Source organism: Balaenoptera ricei, chromosome 15 (genome assembly GCF_028023285.1).
Source record: "Balaenoptera ricei isolate mBalRic1 chromosome 15, mBalRic1.hap2, whole genome shotgun sequence".
NCBI classification, from domain to species: Eukaryota; Metazoa; Chordata; class Mammalia; order Artiodactyla; family Balaenopteridae; genus Balaenoptera; species Balaenoptera ricei.
The window spans coordinates 41,495,261-41,516,655 of record NC_082653.1 but is presented as its reverse complement, the minus strand read 5'-3'; the positions used below and the strand labels follow the sequence as shown (position 1 = coordinate 41,516,655).

At 36.3% G+C, this 21,395-nt stretch overlaps 1 protein-coding gene across 3 annotated transcripts in view; it reads left to right on the top strand.

The window, feature by feature from the left end:
* ESF1 (ESF1 nucleolar pre-rRNA processing protein homolog) overlaps window positions 1-21,006 on the top strand; it is a 65,857-nt gene extending 44,851 nt beyond the window's left edge. For all 3 annotated transcript variants that reach the window (XM_059896054.1, XM_059896055.1, XM_059896056.1), the window contains exons 10-14: window positions 7,484-7,605; window positions 10,109-10,196; window positions 17,002-17,084; window positions 18,511-18,657; window positions 20,276-21,006. In XM_059896054.1, coding sequence (XP_059752037.1) covers window positions 7,484-7,605; window positions 10,109-10,196; window positions 17,002-17,084; window positions 18,511-18,657; window positions 20,276-20,569 — 734 coding nt within the window. In that variant the 3' untranslated portion in view covers window positions 20,570-21,006. The remainder of the gene's footprint in view (window positions 1-7,483; window positions 7,606-10,108; window positions 10,197-17,001; window positions 17,085-18,510; window positions 18,658-20,275) is intronic.
* The last annotated feature ends 389 nt before the right edge of the window (window positions 21,007-21,395 follow it).

The following is a 21,395-nucleotide window of genomic DNA, read 5'->3' as shown; positions in this document are numbered from 1 at the left end:
TGGTCACCTCTTAATCCTTTTCTGGGGAGGGGCAAATTTACTGTGAACTCAGGGCTTCCCCTTGACCCCTACTGATGTGAGTTTACAGGTAAGGAAGCCTGTGTAACTAAAAAGTACACTGTCTTAATTCCAGGGCCCAGGGGCCCACTTCTGAACCCTGTCAGGAAAGGGTTGGCCTTATTCCACAGTGCTCTCTTTTATCCCTGGCTTTTAAAATACTTCAGTGTTCTAGAGTTTCACTGTGATATATGTAGGTAATTTTTTGCTTGGTAGCTTTATTTTTGCTTAGAATTAATTGGATACCCAGAATCCTGAAGATCAGTAACTTTCCATTCATTTTAAAATTCTGAGAACTTCTCAGCCATTTTCTCTTAAAATATTACCTTTTCCTCATCTTCTCTGTTTTCTCCTTCTGGGAATCCCATTTGATATATGTGGTACCTTCTCATTCTGTATCTAACTCATAGTTTCCATACCTTTGAATCTGTGCAGCATGCTGGGTAATTTCTTCAGTTCTGTGTTTCAGTTCATTAATCTTTTCTTTACCTCTGCTGTGTAACTTGGTTGACTTTATAATTTCAGTTATGTTTTTCATTTCTGGAACTTTTTTTTCTTCCCTAAATCTGTCTCATACCTTTGATAATCTTATCTTTTAATTTCTTTTATTTTTTTAAATGTGCTGATTTTATATTCTGTATCTGATAATTCCAAAATCTATAGTCTTTATAGGTCTGACTTATTTGGTTTCAGCTTACTCTGGTTCATATTGAATTTTGATTGTGATCTAATTGTTCTTGGATCTTTCTTTACCTATGGGAATTCTCAGAGGCCTGAGTCAAAAAAATACTTCTTTTAGAGAGTACTTGCCAGGTACCTAAGGGCACTTCCAATCCTGGACCTATTGAAACCAAATTTTTGGATTAGGGTGTTTGGGGCCACACAGATAGTGTGAATTCTAGCCACAAACCCATGGATTTGTGGGCTTGTGGTTATAAATTCTCTGGGGGGAAAATGTGTTTTTACTTCCCTTCTTCTGCCCATGGCCAAAGCCCAAACAGGCATGTATCCCTTCTAAATTGTTGGAGGAGGAGCAGCATCTACTAAAGGATCCTGGCTTCATGGTGGTGGTCTCTGGGACCTGCCATCATGATCGGGCTCCAGACTTTGCCTCCTGCCTCCTGCCTCCTTGGCTAACAGCCCATTAAAACCCAAGATCCATGCTAGACCAGAGCAGATTAGTGCATGTCCCCAATGAAAACTCCCTACTTCTGAGCTAGTGTAACATTTCTGTTTGAGCTTTCTTATTGTGACTAATTCCAAAAAATTGCCTTCGGTTCCTTACGTCTTACCCATTCATTAAAGTTTTCATTTATTTTCTGCCTTGTCTATAAACATTATGTATAAAAAATAACAATAGAACAAGTAGTTCTTCAGTCTTCTTTGCCACAAATTAAAGAGCAGAATAGTTTCATCAGACTTGGCCAGAATTTTACTTTAGTATTAAGGACAGCTTGCTATTACGTACATTGTGATCACAAACTACTTGAAAGGCAAAGAAAACATACAAATAAAGTACCGACAAATACAGGAAACAATAGCTCCCTAATGAAGCCCAAATGTCTTGTATTTGAAGTCCACTTTTTAAGAACATTTGATTCTAAGAAGCAGGACAGCTTGATTCACAGTAAGATGAATATACTTACAAATGGAAGACATCATTCTACAGGAGAGTCAAAGGAGATTCAGAAGAGGTTAGAGAATGATAAGCTCAAATTCAAGGCAAATACAAAACAGTTGCTACCCACTGAAACAGCTTTTAGACAAAGAACAACAGCAAAAAGCATTAACATTTCTTCATTTAGTATATACTTTGGGAGTGTCTTCTATGAATACCTCATTGACTGTTTTAGGAGAAAGAGAATTAAATGCTATATGAGAAGCCATTCCCAGTCTAAGTAGCTTACCTATACTACCCTTTTATCCTTATTATCTGTATTATAGCTGTCTGTGTTGTTTCCATATAGTAGATATAACAGTATTCTAACAATATTAAGTGCATACAAGGAGCATTTGTTGGCTCTGAATTTTGCTATTTACTATTATTCCCAAGGCTAGTTGTTATTTTACTTCTTAATTTCATGAATTGTTGCTCCCTGTCCGTAAGGTTGGGAACAAGTTTGACTCATGTATCCTTTCAATTGCACTTCCATTCATTCAGCAGACATTTATTCAGCATGTGCTGTGTACTTGGCCCTCCACTAGCCATAGCGTTACCTTTGTGGGGGGAAAAAAAGCAAGCCGTGGCCTCTACTGTCATGGAGTTTGCAACCTAGTAAGGGTGATAACCATTAATAATAGTTAAACAAAAATCACACAAATATAAAATTGCAACTGTGATAAATAGTGCAGAATAAAAGAATATGGTACTGTAAGAGTTTAGGAGAGAGGGATTTACAGAAGTTCGAATTATGAACCAAAGTCTAAATGTTCTAAACCAATGTTCTAAACAAATCTTGAACCAAGGTCGAAACACTTCAAATCTTCATCTTTCTCATTACAAAGATTGATAGTTTTGCTATCTGATATGCTTTAAGGATAAGTAAATGTCTCCTCCCCACACCATTGGAGAAAACTGACCAGTTTGAAAGGGTGCCTTTGATGTCAGTGTTCCCAGGGCATGGTTACACGCAGAGTGAATTCCAAGTTGGGAGTTCAGTTGGCGATGGTAGTTAGTTACATTTTAAAGGGTACTTTTGGGATTGAGTGTTAACATGGTCTCATTTAAACATACAACATACATAAATAAAGACTGAGCCGTAAGTGTTCGTAAGTGTTCTCAATGGATCCTGAGTTCTCACATACATAAAAAAGCGCCAGTTTCAGCCTATATCAGAAATCTTAAAACATGTATTTTGTTTTTATAAACAAAACCAGCCATAGTACCTAGTTGAGTTATTTTAAGTTATTCGTGTCCTGCCCCTTGAAGACTTTTCAGAATTTCAAATGAGCAAGTTCAGAAGAAATGTATATTCTTATTTTAGTGGATTTTGAAAGGATATTTAAAAGAATCTTTGTGTGTATGCAGACTGCCAAAATAAGTCTGAATGAATTGCGCTTAAATTATTACTGTTATAATTGAGTCATCTGTGTTCATGGTTGGTTTTAAAAGAGTTTTTCACTCCTTATTTGTAGGGTTATTGATGTTATTTTTAACTAATTCGGCAGTCCTTGACTATATGCTTAAATTTTTAAAAAACAAATGTGCAAGACTAGACATTTATAATGAAGTTGTTTTTCAGTCACGTAGTGGCTGCTCTCAAATGAAGCTAAAAGTGTCTGAAGAATGTTCTTGTGCATATGCCAGGAAGCTTCTGGAATGGGCATATTTTTAAGAATTTAGAACATAAACAGCTGTGATCCGTGGCAGGAGATTTAAATGACCTCATGATGACAGCAAGAACAAAGCATTTTTAAGTTATCGTGGTGGTGTGTTAATTCATTGCAATGTGTTTGTCATTCTACTATTTTGGTGTAATAAGTGAGAGCCAGGCAAAAAATTACAGACTGTATTTAACTGAAGATACTATTTCTTTATTGTTGTAAACAAACTACCAGAAAAATATTTCCCAAGAATGATATTTCATGAATTATTTACAGCTATAGGTCCTAAAAAAAAAAAAACAAAAAAATGCATGAACCACTTTGGGATAAAGGACATTTATTTAGATCCTAAAGTTTTGATTCATTTTCTGTTGGAGAGACTATGTTCCAAACATGAAAGATCAAACGGTTGGCTTGAAATAAGAATTCCTCCTTCAAGACAGATCAATTAAGTGCTTATTAAGTACTTACTATGTGTCTGGCACTATGCTAAATATTATGCAATACAAAAGAAGGTGACTTCAGCTGCCTTTGTTCTAGTTGGAAGAAAAGGCATACTCAGTTGAAACTTCTAAACAAAAAAAGACATTATTATAATCAAGTACCAAACAAAAATAATACATAATTTATGTGCTACAAATAATGAAATAGCCCTTCTCTTCAGAAATGACCTCTAATGCTTAAAGAACAAGAAAGGGAGAATTGTTTCCAATCACCTGTCCGGAAACAGATCTATATCACCTTTTGGTTCCCTCAGAAACAACCTATGGTATCTTGAACTAATGGTGACTGAGGTTTGACTCAGTATCTTTTTCCTACTGTAACTGAGCATGACCCTATGGGGCCTTCCCAAGACAGACCCCTCCCCCATGTCCTCTGCTTTAGCTCCTCTCTGAAGTACCCAGATAACAGTATATAATGCACATTTCCTGAGTTGTTTTACAGATGCTAAAACCCCCACCAAATGGAAGAAATTAACTATTTGATGACCATGAGCACATAGCCCCCAGACCTACTGGTGCCTAAGGATAGATAATGTTAATCCCTGTGACAGTACCCTGTTACCTCACCATCAACCAATCAGAGAATTGTACACGAGCTGATCACATACCCTGGGATGCCTCTCGCTCACCTTGCCTTTAAAAATGATTTGCTGAAACCCATTGGGGAGTTCAGGCTTTTTGAGCATTAGCTGCCCTGGACTCCTTGTTTGGCACCTGCAATAAACGCTGCACCTTCCTTCACAAAAAAATGAAGGAAGGGAAGGGAAGGGGAGGGGAGGAAAAAGGGAAGGAAAGAAATGACTTCTAATCATTGTCTAGGACAGTGGTTCTCAACTAGGGGTGATTTTGCTCCTTAGAGGACATTTGGCAATTCTGGAGAGATTTTTTTATTTTCATAACTGGGGGCTACTGGCAGCTAGTGTGGATAGGCCAGATATATTGCTTAACATCCTATAATGCACAGTCCTTCACAACAAAGAATTATCTGGTCCAAAATGACAGTTGTACTGAAATGAGAAACCCTGGTGTAGAACCTACAAATGTCAATGATAAGTTTTGAAATAGTGGGAGATGGACTCCCGTCTTCCCCTAGACCTCTGTTGCCCTGGTAATGCTGTTTGCCTGAGGCCATTTGGATCCTTACATAGAAATGAGTATTGAGGATCTATAAACTTTTGAACGTTGTATGCAAATTTTTCCAGTACAGTGTTTGAGAGAGAGATTCCATAGTTTTTTTTTTTTAACATTTTATTATTATTATTTTTAAAAATATTTATTTATTTATTTGGCTGCACCGGGTCTTAGTTGTGGCATGCGGGATCTAGTTCCCTGACCAGGGATCAAACCCTGGCCGCCTGCATTGGGAGCGTGGAGTCTTAACCACTGGACCACCAGGGAAGTCCCAGAGATTCCATAGTTTTTATCAAATTCTAAAGGTATCCATGTTCCCCAAAAATGTCAAGACCCAGTCACATGTGGAGTAGTTCATAGAGATTGAGACACATTAAACCAATGTTCTAGTCACCTAAAAGAAACAGTAACACCTTTCTTAGCATCATGCCGAGATAGAAGTAGAGTTTAAGTTTCAAGGATTAAAATTAACCAGAGAATACATTTTGGCGGGGGGAAAAACACTCTAAATATATTACTTAATTTAGTATTTTGGAGTAATAAAATCTTTCTTAATGTATGAGGAAATTAGAATACCTTAAGGATTATTATTTAAACATCATATTTAATAACATAATACTGTGCATTTAGAATTTGAGACTGGACTGTGTGCTGGCCCACAGGCATAATATATAAATTGTTTTATTTTGCTGTTCGAACTCAACTTGTTTTGTCAGGATTTGCTCCTTTCTCCCAAATGAGGATCCAAGTTTACATTTCCTAAGGTGCTATGTATCTGTTGATTCAGTCAGAGATCTGGACATGTTTTATACAGTTCACATTTCTCCTGAAAACTGTTTAGTAAAGTGATTGTGTTTTTCTTATAAGAAACGTTTTTGAATTGAGAGTTGTGTTTCTGATTTGGCATCCCGTAAATCAGAGAGTATCCCATAAATCAGGCATACCAGCAGTATGTCATGAAAATAAATCTACATAACCTTGAGTATGCATATACCTTAATACTTTTCTAACTTACAGAAATTTAGAGATTAAGTCTTGGCTTAAGAGCCAAAGAGGGTCCTTAGAGATCATCTGTTCCAGCTGTTTCATGCTATTCTTTGGGGCTCAGGACCCAAAGCCCACTTTTAGTTGTTCTGTGTATTTGGACTTCTACCAAATATTTTCTTTTAGGAGAAAAAAGGTGTATGCGGGAGGAGGGAGTTGCATGCTTCTGATCCAGACCAACCTCATTTTGCAGATAAGGAACCTGAGGCCCAAAGCTTTAGATTTTATTCGTGGGCTATAAGTTTCTTTATTTTAGATCAAACCAGCATTTCAGATGTATCTGGTAATAGTATAGAGGACAGTTAGGAGTTAAAATTGTAGCTGTATAGCTTCCTAGTTGTGTGTTCTTAGGCAAGTTGCTGAACGTTCTCAGTCGCAGTATACTCATCAGGGGAAAGGGGAATTATTATATCCTTAGGATGGTTTTCACGTTCTTAGAATTTAGAATGTATCTGGAAAGAAGATCTGGATTGACCTTGTCTCTAGATTCATTCCATTAATTTTTTAATGGATTTTGTGTCCTCTAAATGTTAAAACTCCCTCTCCCCAAGCCCAACCATGACCTCCCCAAAACCCTACAAAGTAAAACAAACATCTGTATTATCAAAGGGGATAACACAGTGGTCACATTTCCTTTACTTTGACAGTAATGAGGTCTTCATGAACTGATAGATCAGCCTTGGGGCCTTTTCTTTCTTCTCACCCCACTCTAGTTATTTCATAAGCCACCTAGACACATGAATCAGGAACTGCAGAATATAATGAACAAGGACCTTGAGAGATAACTACAAGAGCGAATAACATCATTGAAAGAACTTAAACATACAAGGTGGAATCTGAACTTGATACTCCTTTTGATCTTAAAGATGTGGATTCACAGAGTGAGTTCTTGAGGAGAAATTACAGGAATTCTTTCTTCCTGGGGTATTTCAACAGGGATTGCCTTACTAATCAATTTTTGTTAGTCACTTGTAGTTTCCAGGGAATACAGTCTTTTACTTGGGCAAAGAAGCAAGTAGAAATAATTATGTTAAAGACCACTTACCTTTTGTTACCCAAGATTAATTAGTAGTCATATCCTGAGAAGATTTTGTTCCAGAATTTTTCTTAGTGTCTCAAACAATTCAGTTAAGTACAGAGAAATGAATTTTGAGCTTAAATAAAGGAGTTTTCTTTAGTGGCTTGACCATATATTTATTTGCTGAGTTGGTTTGTTTATTTCGGTTTGGTTAGGTTTATTGTCATTTGTTATTGGGAAATAGCTTTGATATAGATTGATACTACATTACTCTGTGACATTGTAGTGTTGCATTTTATCTTGTTACTCTAGTAAATATATGTAAATTACCTTTTTTTGGTAAATTACATTTTTAAGTGAATGAAGCCATAACATTTTAAACTAACCTATCTGTGTTTTTTCTTAGGCCTTAAAGAAAGTGCAGAAGAGATGGTCAGAAACAAATTGGAAGGAAAGGATAAACTGACCCCATGGGAACAATTTTTAGAGAAGAAGAAAGAGAAAAAAAGACTGAAAAAGAAACAAAAGGTATCAGTGATAATCATGACCGAATAATTATTGAGCAACCACTAAGTATCAGAAGGTACCAGGTGCTTGGCATCCAGTATCTCATAATGTGACCACTCACTGCGGTGGGTGAAATGTTTTCTGCAAGGCTGCATAATGATACACGAAGCCTGTATCATTTAACCTAACTGCCTTGCTCTAATATTTTACATTTATTTGCTACCTAAATAAAATGCATAGTTTAGTTGATTTCTAGATGTAAGACAATTTGATTCTATTCTGTGTTTTTGAGGAAGAGAGGTACATACAGATATTTTTACTTGAGGATGTATACATAGAGAAATTTTCAACATGAATGAAATTTTTTCTTTGTATTTCCATTTCTCAAGCTACTTTTTTCACTTTTCAATATTATTTTATTGTATAGATCTTTTAACATCATATTGTCATTAGATCCCTTTATCAAGGATATTTTCTCTGTGCTAATATGTTGTCTGTGAAAAATCTGATTTGACTCCTATCATTCAGGGATAACATCTTTCCAGAGTTAGAGTCCTTAGTAATAGCAGAGACCACTTAGGGTTTTTGCCAATAAGAATACTCTATCTTGTCAATGAAATGCAGCATTCTAGCACTGCATTTATTGTCTTAAGATGGTATCACTAATCACAGAATTTCACAACTTTTAGGAATCTTAAATGATTAGTTTTAGTCCAACCCTACCGTTTTATAGTTGTAGAAAATTAAGTGATTTGTCTGAGGATACACAGCTTGTTAATGGCCAATCTGAGACCAGAATCCAGATCTCTTGCTCCAGGGCTCTTGCTACTGTATTGTGTTGTTTCTCTCTGTATGGTGTAAGCTTGTGCTTTTGGTACAAGAGCTGCAATATTGAAAGAGAGCTACAAAATTGAATGATGCAATGGAGTGATTTTTGAACTCCTGTTATACTCAGTGTTTCTGGAAATGGATAGTAAAATGAGGAAATGAGGTAAGAGCCCTGCCCCCATTGATATGCTGCCTCTCTCAGGCAGTAAAATATCTTTTAAATGGAATAATTCCACAAGTTATTAAACCATCAGTTTATTGGAAGACTTACAAATGGGTCTTTATGGGGTCAATAAAGTAGTCACTCTTTTCTGAGATCTTTAGCAGCTATTGTCTTTGATTTTCATTTGGTGCTTTGAGGTTATCTTCTGCTTTAACGCTTTCCCTTCATTGGGCTTAGACTGGACTCATTTTATCAATAATATTAAAAATACATTGGTTGAGTGCCCAGTTTGTTCTAGACTCAGCTCTATACTGGACTTGGTGATTCCAGCAGATCTCTTCCATCTCCCCAGGTTCTTCACATATAGAAGAGTTTCAAGAATTCAAGTTAAAAATACTTTTTCCCCTTTTCCTCTTTGTGACTTCAATTTGATATTGAGAAATTATTACTAAAGAAATGAATACATGTTTATACGCCATAGTTGATGTACTATAATTTAGATCTAAAAAACAGTTTTAAAAAATGTGAATAAATATGTGGTTAGCTATATAAGTATTTCATAATCTTTGTTAGAAACATCATATTACTGATGGATCGGTTGTAATAGTTTGGTGAAAAAATTCTTAGAAGCCCTTGTTCTTAAAAGGATAGTAATATCAAAATGAATATTCTTTAGAGCTTGGTGGGTCTTCTTCAGCATGTAGGATGATGTTTAGCAATGTGCATTCTAAATGTTTTTGTTGAAACAATTCATGTTTTAGATTCCTGGGGATAAACTCAATCTGGTTAGTCTGATCTCAGTTTGCATATGTTCTATGTATTTTATAGACTTGATTTTTAAAATTTAAATATACTAATTTAGTAAACTGTTCAGATTTGATTAGGGAAAATGTAACCAACAGATGTGCTTAAAAATAGCACAAAAGTTTTCATGAGTGGATTATAGATAAAACAAGGTAATTGTTGAAATTGGGTGATGAGAACAGGAAGTTCATTATCATTTTCTTTAAATAACCGCAGATGAATTGCTTTAATAAGATAACCCACAATGCAGTACTTCAAGCTATTGATAATCACTGCCATTTCTCAGTTTTGTGAGAGATGAGGCAGGCCACCTCTCTTCACTGATCACCCATCTAAAAGTATTCTTCTCCTTGAATGTCTATTTTATTTTTGCCTCTTCTGGTACTTCCTATCTTGAATTACTATTACTATTACTATATATATATCTGTTTATGTGTCTATAACTTCTTTTAATAGATTGTAAAATTTTTGAAGACAAAAACCATGTATCTGATAACTTTCATTTCTCTCAAAAGCCCTACATAGTTCCTGCATTTATTAAGTATTCCATAAGTATTTGTTGGACAAACAAAAGAGTTACTCAGGAGTTATTTTATAAACTGATCCATTTAAAAAACTACTTTAATTTTAGATTGAACTGCTTGATTTAAAAGAAGTACGGTTTTTCTTCACGCTTATGTATTTTGGTCCTTATAATAAACTGTATGTATTTTTATATTCAACTTTAAGGCTCTTGCTGAAGAGGCCAGTGAAGATGAAGTTCCCTCTGATGTTGATATGAATGACCCATACTTTGCCGAAGAAGCTAAAAAAATAGGTAAGCCAGCCCATATTTGTAGTTTTCACTTGGAATCTAAAGTCCGCCTGTGTGTGCCTATTCACACATACTCTTTTTCCTTCTAATAAACACTTTGTTTCACTAAAAAAATAAAATTCCTAGAATTTGTATAGCTCCCTAGTGGCTTATAAGCAAGTTTGTCCCGTGGGATGTAACCATTGATAGGATTAGGAGGGGTCAGCATGCCCCCTGTACATACAAGAAATACTTTCATTATAGGAAGCTTTGGGTAATATGATTCATTTAACAGTTTACTGGAGATGCCTTTCTGGGAAATATCCTTATAGACAGATTGACTATAAAAGGATGAGGAAAAAAAAGGAAGTCATATTTTTGAGTGCTTTCACTGCTTTTCTATAACACATCCATTCTACATCTCTCTTTGCACAGGCTATGAAGAATTGAAAGCATGGAATAAATTTGTTTATATATTTGTGGATATATGTATAATTTTTTTTAATTTTTACACGATTTACATGTGTGAAACAGGGTTTCATACATAGTATGAAAGCTTTTCGGCTCAAATAGACAAAAGCATCTATGTTTCATTTTATCCCTTTTTCATTTATTCTGCTTCATTATTAGCTTCATTGTAGCTGAAAGCCAGCTTCCTCCCCTTTTTCCTTGAATCCCTAAACTATCAGGTATCTGATTTCCTATATCCAGGGAGCTTTGTTTCCATTGCGCATGCACCAGTCATTCTTTCCTGAATGCTTTCATTCTTACCTTTTTGGTATGTATAAATGTGTGTGTGTATAAACGTATGTGGTAAGGTTCAGGCCATACTTGGACAAGTCAGTGCAGGACCACTGTAAGCATTTTCCATTTGTTCTCATGCATTTTGCCTTCCCCTGCTCTGCATACCACACACATGAACCCCGGAGGCTTGGTCCTGGAGCACCTCCAAGCTGGCATTGTAAAGAGAAAGGTTTTATGAAGTTTCCCTGCTTCTTGTCCCTTGTGACTAGTGGGCCAGAATAGTTCTCAACAGGAAAGTCAAAATTGCTCAAAATTATTTCCTGGTTGTTATAGCCTTTATCACTGACATTCTATTGGTGAAAAGGAGATCAAGATGAATAAAGTCTATTATAGGATGTGAGAGTCTTAGGAATTGGAAAGGGAAATGGAAACTTAGCATATTCTGCTTTTTATCATACCTGAGCAGTCATTTCTAGAAGATGATGGATTTTAGCCTTATCCTCCAATTTCAGGAAACCAAGTTTATAACAGAGAAATGCGAAGCATTATAGTTTCCTTGTTCTCATTCCAAAGTGCTTCATTTGGCATGTGAAATCTGGTCAAACTGCAGAACTCGGGGTGGGATTCAAAGAGTAAGTTAAATAGCTTGGTGGCTTGGATAGCTTGTTTCTTGTAATCAGCACATTTAAATTGTGAATAGTTTTCCCTAAAGTTAGTATCAGAAGTTCCAAGGGAAAATGCAGATAATGTTTGCTTGCTTTCGATATACTTTTGATTTCAGCATACTTCCTAGGAATAATTATTTATATCTGGGCTTAAGCTGTTTTCTTTTAAGGAAAAAGAAATACAAAAGAGTGAATTTTTTTTTTTTTAGATAAAGTTAGGACTAAAAAATGGTATCTCGACATGTTTATCCATTCTATCAATAAATATTTTTGAGTGCCTACCAGGTGCCGAGCGCTCTGCTAGGCTAGAGATACAGCACTAATAATGCAAGCTAAGTTACATCCTTTAAGTAGGTTATAGTTTTAGGGAAGACATGCTAAACAGGTAAACAAATACGAATATTATGAGAATATGATCAGTGTTTTAAAGGAACTAATAAATAGGGTAATATAGAGCATATAACTGGGAGGACGAAGGAGAGTAGCTTTCTTTATATAGGGTGGGCAAAGCAAGCTTCTCTGAGATGGTGACGTTTGAGCTGAGACCTGCAGAATGAGAAGGAGTTGGGCAGAGAGAGCTGGGGGAAGAGCGTTGCAAATGAGCGGAAAATGGGTAGAACAGCTATGAGGTGAGAAAGAACTGGTGTCAGAGAAATTGAAAGACACCAGTGTGGCTGGAGCATGGTCAGAGGGGCAGTTTGGTATAAGGCCAGGCTAGGACACAGGATTGACCCTGCAGGGCCTTGTGTCACGGCGACAAATTTGGATTTTACTCTACTGACAGTGGGAAGCCGGTGAAGGGTCTTAAAGCAAGGATGTGACGTGTTGTGGTATGCATTGTAACATACTACTCTGGGTCCTGCAAAGGGAACAGATTGGAGAAAGGCATTGGTGAGAGCTGAGAGACCAGGCTTTTGTAGAGGTCTAGAGGTGATGGTTGGTCTAGACAGCACGACAGTAATGGAATTGGAAGGAGAAAAGTAAGTGGGATTCTAGATATATTTTGGAGGTAGACTTGCCAATTTTTTTATTTGGATAAGGAAGGCATTTAGCATAACTCCTAGATTCTGACTTAGGAATCGGTAGCCTCTAAATAGTATTTCAAACCATGGAACGAGGGGTAGAAAGTATTGGTAAGAGAGGAAGGTACAGGTTTGGGCTCTGAGGTCAGGAGCCTGCGTAAGGTACTCTGTCCTGGAGAAGGTACTACCTGGAAGGTAGGGGGAAAGTTTATGAAACAGAAGGAACGGCCATGAAATAGGAGGAAAAGCATTAGTGTTTGGAAGTGTGTATAGGTCAGCTCCACGGTTGAGCAGGACAGAGACATTTTAAGCCAGGACACCTTTGCCCTAGGCAATCCCAGAGCTAAACTTACACACTCTTCAAAATGTGGAGAAATTGAGTTCACTTACTGATGCCAGACCTGGTGTTTGGCTCGGGTTAGGAGCCAATATGAGTACTAGAAATCTTTTCTAATTTTTCCTTTTATTTTTTACCCCCTACACTGTAAATTTGCTATAATTTTTCTATTTTTTTTAAACTGCAAACTCAATATTAGATGAGAGTTTTGAAAATGTACTTCTAGAATGAGTTAAAAGTTATTTTTTCTTGTAGAAATGAAGTATTGGAAAAATTTGCTTAATGCTATCTAATTACATAAACTGTTGGAAAGATTTTGTTTTTGAAGAAGTAGGAGTGAAATAAAGTACATCACATGTTAAATATACCCTATTAGAATGTATCCTTTGTCTTGACAACTTTAGATATTTGATAAACCACCATGAAAATCTAATAATAAGGCACACATATTTGATTCATTCAGCCAGTATGCTGGGTGCTTACAGTATACTGCTCATATGTAGTTTTACAGTTTACAAATGCTCTTATATGCATTCTGTCCTCTAATCCAAACTTTAGCCCACTTTATAGAGGAGTGAACTGAAAACGTGGTTGGATTGCACAAGGGCCAGTTGTAGATGGTAGAACCTGAATCCTAATGGCTCCCTTTTACTTTTTGTAACTCTACAAGTGCGTTGTAAAGACCAAAGCCAGAGCCAGGATCCATATGTATAAGAGCTGGACACAAGGACTTGCTGGCTTTCCAAGCAAAGCCAGGGCCAGGATCCATATGTATAAGAGCTGGACACAAGGACTTGCTGGCTTTCCAAGCAAAGCCAGAATGCCTTGGTCCAGAGGAAGATTAACAGACTGTATTATCTGATGATGGACAAGTGATCTTGGGTGCAGGAACTTGCTGCTAAAGAGTAAATTGCTAGGGGGCTTACCACTCCTGTCTGGTCAGTACAGAGAGCAGTCTGCCCTCCAGTGAATTCTCTTAACTGCTCTCTCACAAGAAGTGCTCAACTGAACACTCTGGAAGAACTTTTTTATGGGAACAATTCTCTGACATTACAAGTAATGGAAAATGGAATTTCTTTTACAGATATTCCTTTTACAGATCAATTGTTCGCAACACATCTTTTTTCCATGGATGTATTCTGTTACATTTTTTTGCTTAAAGGGAGAGTGGCCTCGGTAAGGCTTGATTAGATTTTTTTTTTTTAACTATAAAACCCTAACACCCGATTTCAAGTCTCTGTTAATATTCAGCTTATTAGAATCATCTGTATGTCCTTTTTGCCACAGTCCCAGGAGATGTGGACTCTTACTTGCCAAAAGATTCACTGAAAAATAAAGATAACATTTCAGAACAGGGACTTTCATTTCCCTAGTACTGTTCACTAAATTAGGTCTGAAAGCTTTCCAAAGGGAAAATGCTTTTTTTAAAAAATAAATATATGCCCACCTAATATGATCTTGTTAACAGTGCAGAAAGAGTCTCTACACATTATTTATCTTCTGACTAAACAGTTCAATGTAGCACACAGTACATTCTTCATGAGCAAAGAAATTTTCATCACACTAAAATTGGATATCATTTTTAGCCCCAACCATCTTGGAGATTTTTTTCCTCGCTTGCTGCAGTCTTCCTTTCAAGTTTATTTTTATGGCTTTTCACCAGGTTGTTATAAAATCCGGAACAGTTCATTGTGGGCTCTTTGAAATTATTTCCCACAGCTGTATGTGAAGATCTTTATCTCCTTTATGTATTAATCATATACAGCCTGATTTTTTTCCCCTGCCACAGAATGATCTTCTGCATATGTCACTTGTCCATTCACTTCAAAAGGAGCTCTTGCCTTAAGAGAGCAGAGGTAAACTTAGGGTGTGGGAGTCAGACCCTAAGAAAGTGGAACCTTGATGATATTTATATGTGTAAATACGTGCACATACTTTGCAACAGAGAAAAGGTTATAATCTTAAAGCAGATACATCATTCCCTGAAAAACATTTGAGATAGGAGCACTATCTCACTTAGGGGAAGGGCTACGTACAATGGTATTTCTTCTTAAAAGTGCAGACAGACACCTTGGTAGCAGTGAGGGGTGAACGAGGCCACACTTATGTGCAGGTGTGTTCTCTCAGCTGGGCAGGGCTGCCTTAGTGCAGCAGGGCTAGTGCACGTGGAGCAGCTTCTAAAGCTTCTCTCTACTTCCTGTTATCCCCCATTAGCTGCGGTTGTTCAACCATCATTATATGTTCTGAATTTTGTTCTGAACTCACCTTGAGACAAATTGCTTAACCTCTCTGTGTTTCAGTTTCCTCACCCACAGGGTGAAGATTGTAATAAATAACAGAATCTACCTCATAGCATTGTTGTGAGGACTAAAACAGTTCCTATATAAAAGGGAATAAAACAGCAGTACTTTCTGGTGCCTAGTAAGTGCTGTAGAAGCATTAATTGTTGTTAATACTTTAGAGACCATTGGTTTCTCTGCATTTGGAAGGACAGAACTCAACTTATCCAAATAAGACAGTGTCCAGCAGCCCAGAGAAGGTTGAGATTGTGTAATAACATTCTAGAGTAACAGAACATGTCTTTGTGGGTTCTGAACCTTCTTACTCTTCAGAGTAGTTCTTCATACTTTGACACCAATTCTCCCTGAACCCCTCCCAACAGACACAAAAAAAGGAAGAAAAATCAAAGCATCTGCGTGATCACCAAGGAACCCAAGATATCTTATATATGTGTAGTCAGACTATTATAACAGTGATAGCAAGCAGTTGATAGCACCATGTGCCAGACATTAACTAAACTCTTAACATTTTTTAGTGTATTTAGTCCTCACAATAACCCTAGGAGGTAGGTGCAAGTATTATAATCCCCACTTTACAGATAAGGACACAAGCACAAACTGCTACAGCTAGAATGTAGTTGAGCCAGAATTTAAACCCAGGCCAGCTGCTCCCGAGTCAAGTCCCCTTAACTGCCGTGTGTTACTGCCTCTTGTTCAGGACGAAAGTATCTCCTCATCTAACACCTTGTGGTCTCCAGAAGTCCCTGAGTCCCTGAAAATATAGTCAGTTTTCTAATCAGGAGCCAGTTTTACCATGAGTAATTTTGTTTAATAATAATAGAACTAGAAAGTTAAACAAAGATCAAATTTGTCTTTAGAGAAAGAGAAAGGGTTTTGTTACACTTTTACTTACAGGTAGTTATTGTCAAATTGTCATTATAGAGGTGAATTTTTCATTTTGCTGATGAGTTTTAAGAGTTTATATATTAAAATTACCTGTGTTTTGTTTTTTTTCCCCTTGTGATTTCTCCTATTATTCTTATGCTAAGAAAACATTCCTTCTATTTAAGATCAGGTAGCTGTTCCCCTGTATTTTCTCATAGGGTTTTTTTTCCTAATGTTTAACTCTTTAATACATCTGCATTATATTTTCCTGTACATTATGCGATGCATCTATAGCTCAAATTTTTTTTTGCAGAATAAAACAAATTGCCTAGCACCAGTTATTGAATAATCCTTTCTTTTTCCAGTGATGTATGATGCTACATTTTATTACATACTAAGCCAACTGTTCTGTTTTTCTCATTATGTAGTACAGTGTTTTTGTTTTCACTTTGTAGTACAGTTTAGCACACTGTATTACATGTATATCAAATCTATCTTGTTAATCTTTGTAAAGATTTCCTTGAATAGAATTTTATTAAATGTATATATTTTGTCATGAGTGGATGTTGAATTTTATCAAGTATGTATTCTATATCTGTTGAAATTATCTTATGATTTTTCTTTTTTAGCTGATGTATATATAATTATACATTACTCAGAAGAAATTCCTTCTTTGTAATATTCACTCATCCCATCCAGACTATTATTATTCCATTCATACCCATAGTCATCTCAGCAATATTTTTTTTACTTTCTTTAGTTTCTATATATTTATTGATAGATACCTTGCATTTTTGTTATAAACAAAATTTTTAAAATAAAGAAAATAGTATAAACAGATTGTTGCTGTGATAGTCTTATAATTTTTAACCTTCCTATGTTGGTTTGTTGTGCCAGGTATAAAAGAAAAGAAGAAATCAACAAAATCTGCAAAAGATGGCACATCTCCAGAGAAACAAGCTGAACTAGAAAGACAAAAGGTAAAACATGGTCATGGTTACATGCTTAGTGGATAATTGATATGTACAGTTCAAGTGAAGTTATCCATATGTTTCCAGTATCCCTAATAAAAAAAAAATAACTGATTTTAGTTATGAATTTATAAATAAGAATTTCAACAGCATAGGTTTTAAATGTCATCTTTTTACCAAATTTCTCCAACTAGTATCCAACTAGCACAAAGTTAAAATTTACCTCAAACCCAAGGCATGTCCCTTTGTGATTAAGAGGAAAATATCTTATTATTAAAAACCCTTACTATAACTGAGACCAAAAACAAATAGTACTATTAAAACCTTAAAATAATAATGCCATAATTTTTAATTCAATCTGATCTGTGATACAGGGTTTGCTTTATGGCTTGTTCAATGCTCATTTCTCTCTTTTTATTATTGAAAATAACATAAATTTAGTGTACAAAATTAGTCTTTCTTGGAAGTGTAGTGAACTTTATGCTTCAGTGCCTCCTAAAGATCCATGGCACAGAGTAATATGTATTTTTGCTGAGACAGGAATTGGAGTCAACAATGTTCACAAGACTGATGTTCATAGCACTGTCTAGGAGGGAGCCTGACTGGTCACCTAAACTCTGCATCTTAATGCATGTTTTACTGCATATGCAGTAATGTTCACAGAGTTAAGGAGCAAAAGAAAACCTTTCTTTTGTAGAAAATGGCTCTAAAAAGAAAGCCAACTGCAGGTACCAGTGGTGGAAGGGAGACATAATTAAAGCAGTCTAAAGTGGTAATGGAGGAAGATTCACAGGAATCTCACAGCACACTCTGTATTTTCTCTAGTGTACATGGTTGTTTACTTGATACTTGAAGGTTTGCATTTAATCCCATGGTCAGTAGAAAATACCTATTTAGTGGAAACAAGCATTATATTAGATTACAGAAGCAAATATTAAGATCCTGCCTTCATAGAAATGTGTCAACATTGAAAAAGTAAAGGCCAAAAAAAAGCAAAAGAAAAAAGGAATTCCTTGTTCCTAAAGCATGTTTGGAAAGTCTAGTTTGTATCACAAAATACTACATGTTTGCTAGATTTAGTGTCTGCTTAAAAAGAACAAACTGAAAATGAGAAATTTTTATTTGGGGGACTTGAGGACTCTTATTTTTACAGCCTACTAACCAGTTACCCTAGGTGAAATATGGTCTGGTTTTTAGATAAAGCTTCCTGCTGTCAGTGATGTTGCTTCTAAAAATTATACCCATTACTGTACAGAGATCTCTGGGTTTCGTTTTGAGTTCTGGTAATCCACAATCAGTTTACAGATGACAGGTGTTATCCCAGAGCATTGGTGGCTCGGTTCTCCTTTCCTGGGGGGATGTCTGTGCCATATACTCCTGTTTGGGGAAAGAAAAGCACTGTTGTATATTTGTACTCTTTTTTTTCTCTCCACAGGCTGAAATGGCTTTGCTCGTGATGGATGAGGAGGAAGAGAGCAAGAAACACTTCAATTATAACAAGATTGTGCAGCACCAGAATCTGAGCAAAAAGAAGAAAAAACAGCTTATGAAGAAGAAGGAATTATTGGAGGATGACTTTGAGGTAACCAGGGACAAAAGTCATTATCCTCTTAAAGCTGGTGTTAAATCTAAAGTCAGCTCTGGAGATAAAAATTGAGCATCTTAGGAAGGGCCCATAGTGGAGCCAAAGCTACCATCTTTCAGTCCAACACAGCCAGTTCATCCCTGGGGTGTTTCTTTGGTTGAGCACCAGGTGATGTAGTTGGCTTCTATTTTGGTAGCCATGTTTGCACCAAAATATGTAGCTTTTAGTGTTAGAATCACATGCACTGTGATGCTCACACTGGGAAAGTTCTGCATCATTAAGCCTGACTGAGAAATAGCAGGTTCACATCACATCGCGTCACACTGTGTGTGCAAGGGCCAGTGCAGTAGGCCATGCTTTTTTAATTGCTATGTTTCTTGTTTCCATCGCTCCCTCTTTTCCCTCTTTTTGCTAAGTACATATTTCTAGTGGCCACACAGTCCCCATGCATGAGTTTGAACCCTGTACAGAAAACCTACAACAGCTGTCAGGAACTATTTGATGACTTCCATCCATTAGCATGGAAGAATAGACCCAGAAGAAAATGGGAGAGGTTTTGAAGTTGTTTAGAGAATTGAGAGGGGCGTACAGATAACTTCTAAGTAGCGTGGAGAGGGACTTTGAAACCACTATGTAGCTCCAGTTTCTGTTAAGTCAGCTCCATGTGTGGTGCTGTTCCACTGAACTTTTTGGTGAATTGATTTTCTTATGAAAAGTTAAAAACAAAGAATGATTTGTAGTCAGATCTTCTATTATGAGAACTGTCTCCACACACTAATCATCATGCATAAAAACATTTTTCATGAGTGTTGTGGTGGTGGTGGTGGTATCACGTCTGTTGTCCTTACTATAACTAAGTAACTCTACAGTCCATCTCCGGGTGGACTCATTTTTCCCATGGGAATGATGGGTGGCAGTGAGTCATGCTCCCTTTCTGGCTGGTCACCCCTGTGCCTGGCGATACTTGAAGACCTGGCTGGAGTTAAGGGTACACTCTTAACATGTAGGACCACAGTGTTTTTGTAGAAAGATAAAGGATAAATTCGGGGCTTGTATCTGACCGGATCTTGGTCTCAGGGGTGCCATCTTTCCCATTTTGATCTTTAAATCTTTTGCTGTATGAATCACCCTCAGAAGCTGCTCACTTTAGCACGAAGGTTGAAAAAAAGTTTAATGTACTCAGAATGCAATGACTGCATAAAACTCCAGCAGGAGATACCATCGCTGGCTTAATTATCCCAGCCAGAAAGAGGTTTCACACTGTAAGCGTGGAGGAGCCTGCCTACTCCAGTGGTCACTCCTCCCCTCCTCCAGACGCTCAGTCTAAGTGGCTGGTGTCGTTCCAGGCCATTGTATGCATAGACTACGATAGTTCCCTTTCAAGGATATTGTCATTGTGTGATTAAAAACAGTGTGCCCTGCACATTGTGGTTCAGGAATAAACCCTAAAACTCCATTGAAGATCTGTGGGAAAACAGTTTTCTAATGAATCAATGCAAAATGCCCACGTTTGTATTTTATATAATCAACTCACTTACTTTCGAAATTTGGTCCCATTTCTGGGCCTTTTGGTTTACTAATTTTATTTATTTATATTTTCCTTTTGGATTTGCAGGTCAATGTTAAGGATGCACGGTTTCAGGCAATGTATACTTCCCACTTGTTCAATTTGGATCCTTCAGATCCTAATTTCAAGAAAACAAAAGCTATGGAAAAAATCCTTGAGGAGAAAGCACGTCAGAGAGAACAAAAAGAACAAGAACTTACTCAGGCAATAAAGAAAAAAGAGAGTGAAATTCAGAAGGAATCACACAAGAGATCCATTGATCCTGCCTTGTCAATGTTGATTAAATCTGTAAAAAACAAAACAGAGCAGTTTCAAGCAAGAAAAAAGCAAAAAGTCAAATAGGTGTATGTTGTTTCTTTTTGGATTGAGAATGTATAAAGTATACAGAAGTGGTGGAAGGAATACTTATTGGGAACAGTGCTATACCTTTCAAGAATATGAATAAAAACTGACCGTTGTAAAATTTATTTTCCGTATATAACAGTTAAACCTAATTGTGTATGATTGATAGATTTGTACTGTGTATTTCCACAGATTAATCATAATTAATCCAGATTATAGGATGTATAAAATTTTTATATTTATTACTCTGTTAGCTTTTTTTAAAGACTGTTTACAATTCTATGTAAAAAATAGAGGAGTGCCCAAGTCTTAAGTCTGAATAAGAGTTAGGAACAACTTGAAAATATGTATATGCAATACATTAATTTATCTGGAAGCAGGAGGCAGATTTAGATACTTGTTTAAATAATTTATATTTCTAGCCATAATGAAGAGAAGCCAATAACTTTCTTTGTTGTTTGGTCATGTTTATTATAGTTTGTTTATTAATTTGAAAATAAAAATTTTTATTATTTTGTATAGCACTGAATTTTTTCATTTTATTCACCTCCAGTAAACTACCCTCTGGAAAAATATCTGAAAAACTGACTAACTCTTTAAGAGGACAACTCCATGGAAAGGCAGTTCCAGGTTTGCATTGTTCATAATTATATTTGAAATGTTCGTGAGCTCTGCAATGATTTTTATGTTTGTAGTAACAGAAAATTCTTCTGTCTGCCCTTCAGAGTTTTGGAATGCTTAGAAGGATGGGTATACTGCTATAGAGTTTAAGGAATCTTAATTCTTTTTAAAATTAAATTAAAACACACCTTCAAAGCCTTAATAC